The following is a 10,246-nucleotide window of genomic DNA, read 5'->3' on the forward strand; positions in this document are numbered from 1 at the left end:
CAAAGCTCCAAGTTATTAGTTTGGGCCAACTGATTTCAGAGCCAAAGACAAATTACATTTGAAAGTCACTGACATTTGAACATTATTGGAAATTTGAGGCCATTTCTACTGTCAGAGATGAGCAAGTACATAAAGACTCCTGAAGCATGGAGAGGGTGGGGAGCAGTACCGCTATATCTTCTGTTTATTTAGAGGTAAGACCAAGAATTTGCTTGACTATGAAAAATAAATAAATCTGGAGTCTCACCCCAATTCGGTCACGCACTAACTCTATGTTTTTGGGCAATTACACCTCCAAAGCTTCAACTGTTGGAGTTAGGAAGTACAGATCTCACTTAAGGATGCCTAAAAATGAGGCACACCTGGGTGGCTCAGTCGGTTAAGCATCCAACTCTCAGTTTCGGCTCAGGTCATGATCTCAGGGCCGTGGGATTGAGCCTCTCCTCAGGCTCCATGCTCAGTGGGAAGCCTGCTAAAGATACTTTCTCCTTGCCACCTCCATTCCTCCTCCAGCTCTAGTTGGCTCTCATGTGTGCATGCACATGCACTCTCTCTCTCTCAAATAAATAAATAAATCAGGATGCCTGGATGGCTCAGCAGTTGAGCATCTGTCTGCCTTTGGCTCAGGGCGTTGATCCTGGAGTCCCGAGATCGAGTCCCACATCGGGCTCCCTGCATGGAGCCTGATTCTCCCTCTGCCTGTGTCTCTGCCTCTCTCTCTCTGTGTGTGTCTGTCATGAATAAATAAATAAAATCTTTAAAAATAAATAAATAAACCTTTTAAAAAAAAGAGGGACTTAAAAGATGCCTAAAGACAAAATGTGAACAAAGTGGAAACACTGTGAGTTGTATAGCACCATACAATGAAATGTGATTTATTGGCAATGGATAAAGACCCTTGATTCATTTGAAGCCAATCTCAACGCCAAGAGGAAAGTCAAGGAGCACCAATTTCAAGATAAGTCCTACTGTGACAGGTGTCATATAACATAAGTCACTTTTAGAAGTTGTTAAAGTAGGGGTGCCTGGGTTTGAGCATCTACCTTAGGCTCAGGTCATGATCCCAAGGTCATGGAATTGAGTCCTGCATTGGGCTCCCTGCAGAGAACCTGCTTCTCCCTCTGCCTATGTCTCTGCCTCTCTCTGTGTCTCTCATGAATAAATAAATAAATCTAAAAAAAATAATGAAAATGAATGGCAGAACCCAGATTTCGATGTAGAAATTTATATTCACTTAAGAATAAGATAGAGAAAAAAATAAGATAGAGGAAAAAAAGTGTGTGGACTCAGGGGCACCTGGGTGGTTCAGTCAGTTGAGCGTCTGCCTTCAGCTCAGGCCATGATCCTTGGGTCCTGGATAGAATCCTGCATTGGGCTCCCTGCTCAGCAATGAATCTGCTTCTCCCTCTCTCTCTGCCTCTCCTTCTGCTTGCTCTCTCTCTCTCTCTCTCTCTCGCTCTCTCAAATAAATAAATAAAATCTTTTTTAAAAAGTGCCTGGATCCAATGTTGTGTCTGTTAAATCATTGTACTAGGACTTACTTCCAACAATTTGCTACACTTCCCACACATTGACTACGTTTTGAAATGCTCATGCTTCATCTTAATCTAGGATCAAGTAAAATTGACCCTCTGCTCTAATTCATGGTTAACCATTTTCTTACTCAACCGGACCACTAGTTCCCAAAGACTAGGGATTGACAGGTGAGGAAAAGAACAAACAGAAGAAAATGAACTAGAGAAAAAGCCAGCATACCTAAATAAAACGCCAACACAATGAAGAAAACTTTACACAATGTTTGTCTACACTCTTCACATAGACTGGCTTCCAGGGCTGCAGATTGAAAGCTGACACCTAGGACTCACTCTGATCTCATTAAACAGGTGCTCCCTTTTGATTTTTTTTTAAGCAGGCTCCACACCCAGTGCAGGGTTCAAACTGGACTCAAACTCACAAATGTGAGATCCAGACCTGAGCCAAGATCAAGAGTTGGGACAATCAATAGACTGAGACACCCAGGTGCCCTTCCCTTTTGACTTCTGGCTTAGAGGTATTTCAATTAGAAAATCCTGGCCATAGAGCAGCCCCGATGACTTAGCGGTTTAGCGCCACCTTCAGCCCAGGGCGGGATCCTGGAGACCTGGGATCGAATCCCATGTCAGGCTCCCTGAATGGAGCCTGCTTCTCCCTTTGCCTATGTCTCTGCCTCTCTTTCTCTCTGTGTCTCTCATGAATAAATAAAATATTTTTTTAAAAAAAGGAAGATTCCTTTTGTAGCTACTTGGGACACTGAAGTAGATCAAGAATGGAACTGAAAGGGTGCCGGGGTGGCTCAGTGGCTGAGTGTCTGCCTTCGGCTCAGGGAGTGGTCCCAGGATCCTACGATAGTTTCACATCAGGCTCCTTACAGAGAGCCTGCTTCTCCCTCTGCTATGTTTCTGCCATTCTCTCTGTCTCTCATGAATAAATAATAAAAAAAAGAACGTAACTTGAACGTTCTTTTTTTTTATTATTTATTCACCACAACATCATTTACAACAGCCAAGATATGGAAGTAACACAAAGTGCCCATCAACAGACAACTGTATGAAGAAGATATGGCATACAGGGGCACCTGGCTGTCTCAGTCAGAAGAGTATGCAATTCTTGATCTCAGGGTCATGAGTTCAAGCCCCATACTAAGTGTAGGGCCCACTTAAAAAAAAAAGTAAGATGTGGTGGGTTGTACACATAATGGACTATTACTCAACTACAAAAAAGAATGAGACCTTGCTATTTGTGACAACATGGATGGATGTAGGAGGTATTATGTTAAGTGAATTACGTCAGAGAGAGAAAGAGAAATATAATATGATTTCACTTATATGTGGGATGTAAGAGACAAAACAAATGAACAAACAAAAACAGACTCATAAAAAACAGAGAACTGGTGATTGCCAGAATAAGAAGGTGGAGGGCATGGGTGAAATTGGTAAGGGGATTAAGAGGTACAAATTTCTAGTTATAAAATAAGTAACTCATGAGGATGAAAAGTACAGTATAAGGAATATAGCCAATCATATTGTAATAACATATGGCAACAGACGGTAACTACACTTACCATAGTGAACATTGAGTAATATGTAGAATTGTTGAATCACTATGTTATATACCTGAAACTAATATACTACTATAAAAACTAATATAATATTGTATGTCTACTATAATTCAATTTAAAAAAAAGAGTGGAACAGGAAAGCCACTTTGAGGCTGTTGAAGTGTTCCATACCTGGACCAGGATTGTGCCAAAGGTAAGTGGCAAAGGAGGACAGATTCAGGATATATCTTAGATAAAGAAAGTACTAGACTCTCCTGTAGGGGTGTGGGTGGCTCAGTTGCCTAAATATCTACCTTCAGCTCAGGCTGAGATCTCAGGGTCCTGGGATCAGCCCTGTGTCAGGCTACCTACTCAGCAGGGAGTCTGCTTCTCCCTCTGCCTCTGCCCCTCCCCCTGCTTGTGCTCTCTCTCTGGCAAATAAATAAAATTTTTTAAAAAGGTGGGGGATGTGGGCAGCCCCGGTGGTGCAGCAGTTTAGTGCCGCCTTCAGCCCAGGGCCTGATCCTGGAAACCCCGGACCAAGTACCACGTCAGGCTCCCTGCATGGAGCCTGCTTCTCCCTCTGCCTGTGTCTCAGCCTCTTCTCTCTCTCTTTCTCTCTCACTCTCTCTCTCGTTCTCTCTCTCTCTCATGAATAAATAAATAAAATTTTTTAAAAAGGGGGGGTGCCTGGGTGGCCCAGTCGGTTGGGTGTCTGCCTTCCACTCAGGTTCCTGGAATCAAGCCCCACATCTTTCCCTCTCCCTCTGCTATTCCCCTAGCTTGTGCTCTCTTTCTCTTGCTACCAAATAAATAAATAAAAGCTAAAAAATAAATTAAATTTAAAAAAAGACTCTCCTGTGGACTAACATGTATGGGCTGAGAGAAAGAAGGAGACTTAAAAACAACTCCTAGCTTTGACTTGAATAATAGGGTCAACAGGATCATCATTATAAACCAAAGGTTTTTAAATTTTTTATTTAATTTTTTCAAGATTTTTCTTCTTGCTCACTCTTAAAAATAAAGGTATGTGTCTTTGGGTTTCAAACTCTGATATGCATTGGAATCCCCTGTGGCTTATTTTTTTCTTTACTTAAAATACAGATGCCAGGGCCCCACCCCTCTTGAATCACAATGAGGGAGCATAGGGCCCAGGCATATGCTTTTATAACAACCTTGGCAGGGCTCAGATGTATAAGTGTGAGACCCACTGGTTTAAGGCGAAAAACATGACATGCGGGGTCACAGCAAGTTCTTTAAGAATAGATAGTGAATCAGATTTACCGACAAGTTCATGGAAGCCACTATTTCTAATTACCATAAAAATGGTATTCAGGTAACAGTGAACTCATGAATAGTCTCACAAAACAAAATGTGTTTCTAAAAGATAAGTTGGAGGACATGGGGAAGGGGCAGGTGAATAGCAGTTTCTAAAGGAATTATCTACTCCCGAGATGCTGTCTGCACACATTTGTTTTGTGTAAGTAAGGATTTCTCAGGTAGTATAATTATACACAGACACACACACACACACACACACACACACACAAACCTGAGTAATTTGGTTACTCAATGACTATTTCTGATCCCGCCAAAGTTTGTAGAGCTCCAAAGTGTTATCAATATCATTAAAAAAATAAGAATAGGGGATGTCTAGGTGGCTCAGTGGTTGAGCATCTGCCTTTGGTTCAGGTCATGATCCTGGGGTCCTGGGATGAAGTCCCTCAACAGGCTCCTGGTGGGGAGCCTCCTTCTTCCTCTGCCTGTGTCTCTACACCGCTCTCTGTGTCTCTCATGAATAAATAAATAAAATATTTTTAAAAAATAAGAATACATTCAAGGGGGTGCCTGGCTGACTCAGTCAGAAGAGCACTCTGGATCTCGAGGTCCTAAGTTCAAGCCCCACGTTGCATGTAGAGATTACTAAAACTAACTAAATAAATAAATAAATAATTTAAAAAAATAAATTCAGTAAATATTCACTGTGAAACACTACACTCAGTACCATGAAATGTTAGAGAATGGGAATAAGAGGCACGGCGATGGTTTACAACGATGGCTAAATGTGGGAAAAAGGAAAGAGTGCCCACCGTGTCACAGATTGTTAGCATCAATTATTTCACTGAGCCCTTACAAGTCTACTGTGAAACAAACATCACTGTGTTCTTTTTCGTGATGAGAAAACCAAAGCTTAAAGACATATGTTACTGCGTCTGAGTATTGCTTCTAGTAAAGCAGCAGAACCAGAATCTCAGCCCATATCTGCCTGGTTCCAAAGCCTGTCTGTTCCATGAAGCCCATGAGGAACTTAAACCAGTGAGGGTGTTCAAATCTTAGCATAAAAGTCTATCTTTATGCCACCAAGTTTTAGAAGTGCTATAAAATGGCCCTTTCCCCTGGTGGGCAGCATGGAGGCCGCATAATGTCTGGAATTACTGCAAAAGATGTGAACCAGCAGGAGTTCGTCAGAGCTCTGGCAGCCTTCCTCAGAAAGTCTGGGAAGCTGAGGGATGCCTAGGTGGCTCAGTCGGTCATGGGTTTGCCTTTGGCTCAGGTCATGGTCCCAGGGTCCTGGGATGGAGCCCCCATCAGGCTCTGGCTTAGCAGGGAATCTCCTTCTCCTTCTGCCTCCTCCCCACCCCCCACCCCACCCCACCCCTCCCACTGCTCATGATAGTGTGCTCTCGCGCTTGCTGGCTCACTGTCTCTCTATCCTTCTCTCTCTCTCTCTCTCTCTGATAAATGAATACAATCTTTGGGGAAAAAAGAAATGTCTGGGAGTCTGGAAATCCCTGAATGGGTGGACATTGTCAAGCTGGCCAAGCATAAAGAACTCGCTTCCTATGACAAGAACTGGCTGTACACACAAGCTGCTTCCACAGCACAGCATCTGTACTTCCGGGGTGGTGCTGGGGTCACCTCCGTGACCAAGATCTACAGGGGATGTCAGAGAAATGGGGTCATGTCCAGCCACTTTAGCGGAGGCTCTAAGAGCGTGGCCTGCAGAGTTCTCCAAGCCCTGGAGGGGTTGATAATGGTGGGAAAGGACCAGGATGAGGTCCGCAATCTTACATCTGAGGGACATAGAGAGGTCTGGATAGAATCATTGGACAGGTGGTAACTGCCAACAAGAAGCATTAGAACAAATGCTAGGTTAATAAATTGCCTCATTTGTTTAAAAAAAAAGGTAAAATAAAACGTACTAACAGATTTCTAAAACAACCCAAATCATGTGGGTACATCACTGGGGGAAAAAAAAAAAGCATACCAGACACCTTCTCTTAAAATTTTCAGCTACTCCTTGATGGAAAGGTAGGATTGTGAAAGAGTTGTGGAAAGCCAGTCCTTCTTCCTCCCCAACATCTTAGACCTTTTGTCACATCTGCCAGGAAAAAATAGGACTTCGGCATTACCACAAGATAGACAGAGCACGCTAACAAGAAGCACATATACTCAATTGTGTGGGACTCAATTGTGTGGCAATTTGCTGCAAGAATTGAATCTTTCAGGTTCCCTGAATCTTGACGTAAACCTAATACTAAAATAAGTAAATATATGATTTCCATGGGAAAGCAGGGGTAGGTTTGGGTCTTGTCATGTCAAATACAATTTTAGGTTAAGTACAAATTTGAGGACAATAAGGTATTAAATACATAGGAGGTTTTTGCCTCTGGTGAGGCATGGACTCCCTAGGGGATACTATTTATCATTCAAACACAGAAAGGGCAAAAGCAAATTTTTCCAAGCTTTTTTAATATCATGAAGGTGGCAGAGCCTTATGAAAATCAAACTATTTGAAATGCAGAGTTTCCAGCAATTCCACAACCTGAAAAGGTTAATTCTTTATTCTCTATGAATTATTGCTGGTTTCCTTGCTCTCTCTGTGTCACAAGATAAAGTCAGACTGTTGGAAGGACACGAAGGAGCCCTCTCTCATGAATATTCATATGTAAGAACCCCTCATCCACAGCAACCCATCATAGTGGATCATTGTATTAGTTACCTAGGGCTGAATAACAACTCACCCCAAACCTTGATGGCCTAAAACAACAAATATTTAAAAGTTTCTGTGGGTCAAAAATTTGAGAGTGGCCTGGTGGGTAGTTCTGATTCAGTGAATGCCCTGAGGTCATAATCAAGATGTTGGCCAGGGATACAATCATCCTACACTGAAAGGGAAGGAAAGTCTGTGGCTGGAGGATCCAATTCCAAGCTCACTCATGCAGCTGTTGGCCAAAGGCCTCAGTTCCTACCATATGGGTCATACCAGAGGGTGGCTTGAGTGTCCTCACAACATGGCAGCTGGTTTACCCAAGAGGCCATGATCCAAGACAGTGAGAAGCAAAGAGGAAACCACAGTGCCATTATGACTTAGTCTTGGAAGTTAGCATCGCTTCTGCCACGCTATTCATTAGAAGTGAATCTCTAAGTCAAGCCCACACTCAAGAAGAGGAAATCCAACTCCACACTCTGAAAGGAGCACCAAAGAATTTGTGGACCTATTTTAAAACCACCATTAACTACCTGAAGCAAAAACAAGTGTGCTTCCCTGTGAAGCAGAGGAAGTTCTTATTAAATATTAGTGGTGTTCTCTTGTGATTCTCAGTGAAGAGTAGGGAGTTGCTTGGTAAGAAAACAAAATAATGCCTGGGTGGTTCAGTGGTTGAGTGTCTGCCTTTGGCTCAGAGTGTGATCCCGGGGTCCTGGGAATGAGTCCCATGTCAGGCTCCCCACAGGGAGACTGCTTCTCCTTCTGCATGTGTCTCTGCCTCTCTCTCTGTATCTCTCATAAATAAATAAATAAATAAATGAAAGAAAGAAAGAAAGAAAGAAAGAAAGAAAGAAAGAAAGAAAACAAAATAATGGTGACTTACTCTATCATGTGGGAAATCATTTTGATGCAATCATGGCCATCATCACTATCAGGCAAGGTATCCCCAAACCCCAGAGGTTACAGAACAGAAAGATTCACAAAGCAAATTAAGATACAAATAATTAATACAGAATTTATTGAATCAGTTTAAAATACAGTGAGGAACAAGAGAGAAGATATGGGGTAGCTTAATACACTTAGAAGAGGATACAAGCAGGGTGGAAGGGCCACACACTTAAATCCTTAGAATGATCTCCTTTTCTCTTCTCTCCCTCTCTCCCTCAATATTTCTCTCTCTCTCCCCTACATCAGCCTTCCCCCTCTGATGGTGTAGTTATAAACTATGTACTGTGGTCCCTAAGCCCACAACTTGAAGATTCCTGAGACCAATGGTATACACTTGCTCAGCTGGAGAGACACAGGGACAAGCACCCCTGGACATGGATACAGCTTGTCAATAAGCCTGCTCAACAGCTATGAGATTCATTTGTTTTTCTTGGGAAGAACACATGTGAAGCCATCATTTTACCCTATCGGGTCTGTTACCAATGGGTGGCCAATTTAGAGGTGACGTAACTGTCAACCAGAGGTAACATGATCATGCTTCGGTCTTGATCTTTCCATCATCACCCTCTATTCATAAGAACAGTCTTGTCTGTTCCATTATAAATTCCATTTATTCTATCTTTCTTTAAAAAATATTTTATTCATTTATTTGAGAGAGAGAGAGAGAGTGAGCACAAGCAGTGGGGCAGAGAGAAAGAGGGAGAAGCAGGCACTCTGCAGGGCAGGGAACCTGATGCAGGGCTCGAGCCCAGGACCCTAAGATCATGACCTGAGCTGAAGGCAGACACTTAACTGACTGAGCCATTCAGGTGCCCCCATGTATTCTATCTTTTAACATCTTTTAGATGACTTACTACCTAAATTTAAAACCTCTTGCATATTCTGCCTCTTTCACATGATCACTCATTATCTATACTTAACACATCCTATGAATTTTGCCTATATCCTATGAGTTTGTAGCTTTACTATTTATGCCTAACACTTATGACTTTCATCTATCCCAATTAATTTCTTTTCTACAGCAGAACTCAATCACAGAAATAGAGTACAAATATGAATGATAGCAGTTGTATTATTCTCCAATAATAACCCCAAGCCCCACATTTTCCACTGTCTCAAAAAGCAGACAGCCAGGGCAGCCCAGGTGGCTCAGCGGTTTAGCGCCGCCTTCAGTCCAGGTTGTGATCCTGGAGACCCGGGATCAAGTCCCACGTTGGGCTCCGGGCATGGAGCCTGCTTCCGTCTCTGCCTCTCTCTCTCTGTCTCTCTCTCTCTCGCTCTCGCTCTGTGTCTCTCATGAATAAATAAAAAAAATAATTTAAAAAAAAGGCAGACAGCCCTTTATTAACTGGGGGAATCTTTTTTTCCCACTATGGATTTGGATTGTGTGATTTCTTTTTTTTAAGATTTTATTTATTTATTCATGAGAGACACTCAGAGAGAGGCAGAGACATAGGCAGAGGGAGAAGCAGGCTCCCTGCAGGGAGCTCGATGCAGGAATCGATCCCAGGACCCTGTGATCACCACCTGAGCCAAAGGCAGGCACTCAATCATTGAGCCACCCAGGCGTCCCTGGATTGTATGATTTCTAAAAGAAGTGAATGCACTTAGGAGAGGCACTTAGGTCGGAGCTGTTAAGGCTGACAGCTCTCTTGGACAACAGGAGGTCTGTAACCCATTCACATACCCTAGCCGCACTACTGCCTGCTGACCAACCAGTGACAAACATCAAGGTCTGCCCAGAAAAATGCAGGATACTTAGTGGATGATTTCAGGAACCAGACAGGATCCCCTCGCATCATACAGGATGAGTTCTCTGGAAACAGATGCTGTGACAGAGCTTGGGGTGCAAGATGCTTATTAGCAACCAACATGTTTGAAAGAAAGGCAGAACAGAAGAAGCAGCTGAGCTAGAGAGGAGGCTCGATACAGCCTAGTCCAATCCAAAGGGAATCTCTGAAGATAGAATTGCCCAGCAAGGAGCACCTGGCTGGCTCAGTCATAGAACATGCAACTTTTGAACTCGGGGTTGTGAGTTCTAGCCCCGTATTCCAAAGAGAGACTACCTAAAAAGAAAATCTACCAAAAAAAGCTGTCTGCCAGAGTTGTCTCCCATCTGGCCAAAACAGCAGGCCTTTTAGACCATTGTCTCCCTCAGCCATTGGATGTGGGCTGCCCTGGAAGGACATGACCCCCTACAAGGCTGCTCTCTGCACATCAGGCAGACCCTG

General features: G+C 43.1%; 1 protein-coding gene across 1 annotated transcript; it reads left to right on the forward strand.

Moving 5' to 3' along the window:
• Window positions 1–5,498: 5,498 nt before the first annotated feature.
• LOC112673164 (40S ribosomal protein S19-like) lies at window positions 5,499–6,197 on the forward strand. The gene is made up of 2 exons (XM_025468802.1): window positions 5,499–5,578; window positions 5,858–6,197. Exons 1-2 carry the CDS (start codon window positions 5,499–5,501, stop codon window positions 6,195–6,197), a joined length of 420 nt encoding a protein of 139 aa, XP_025324587.1.
• The last annotated feature ends 4,049 nt before the right edge of the window (window positions 6,198–10,246 follow it).

The sequence above is a fragment of the Canis lupus genome, chromosome X, assembly GCF_003254725.2.
Source record: "Canis lupus dingo isolate Sandy chromosome X, ASM325472v2, whole genome shotgun sequence".
NCBI lineage: Eukaryota > Metazoa > Chordata > Mammalia > Carnivora > Canidae > Canis > Canis lupus.

What these genes read in the sequence shown, in the direction of transcription:
- LOC112673164 (XM_025468802.1), top strand. Translation starts at nt 5,499, where the DNA reads ATGTCTGGAATTACTGCAAAAGATGTGAACCAGCAGGAGTTCGTCAGA. An exon ending in TTCCTCAGAAAGTCTGGGAA is followed by an intron (nt 5,579 to 5,857) that starts GCTGAGGGATGC and finishes AATGTCTGGGAG; the next exon opens with TCTGGAAATCCCTGAATGGG.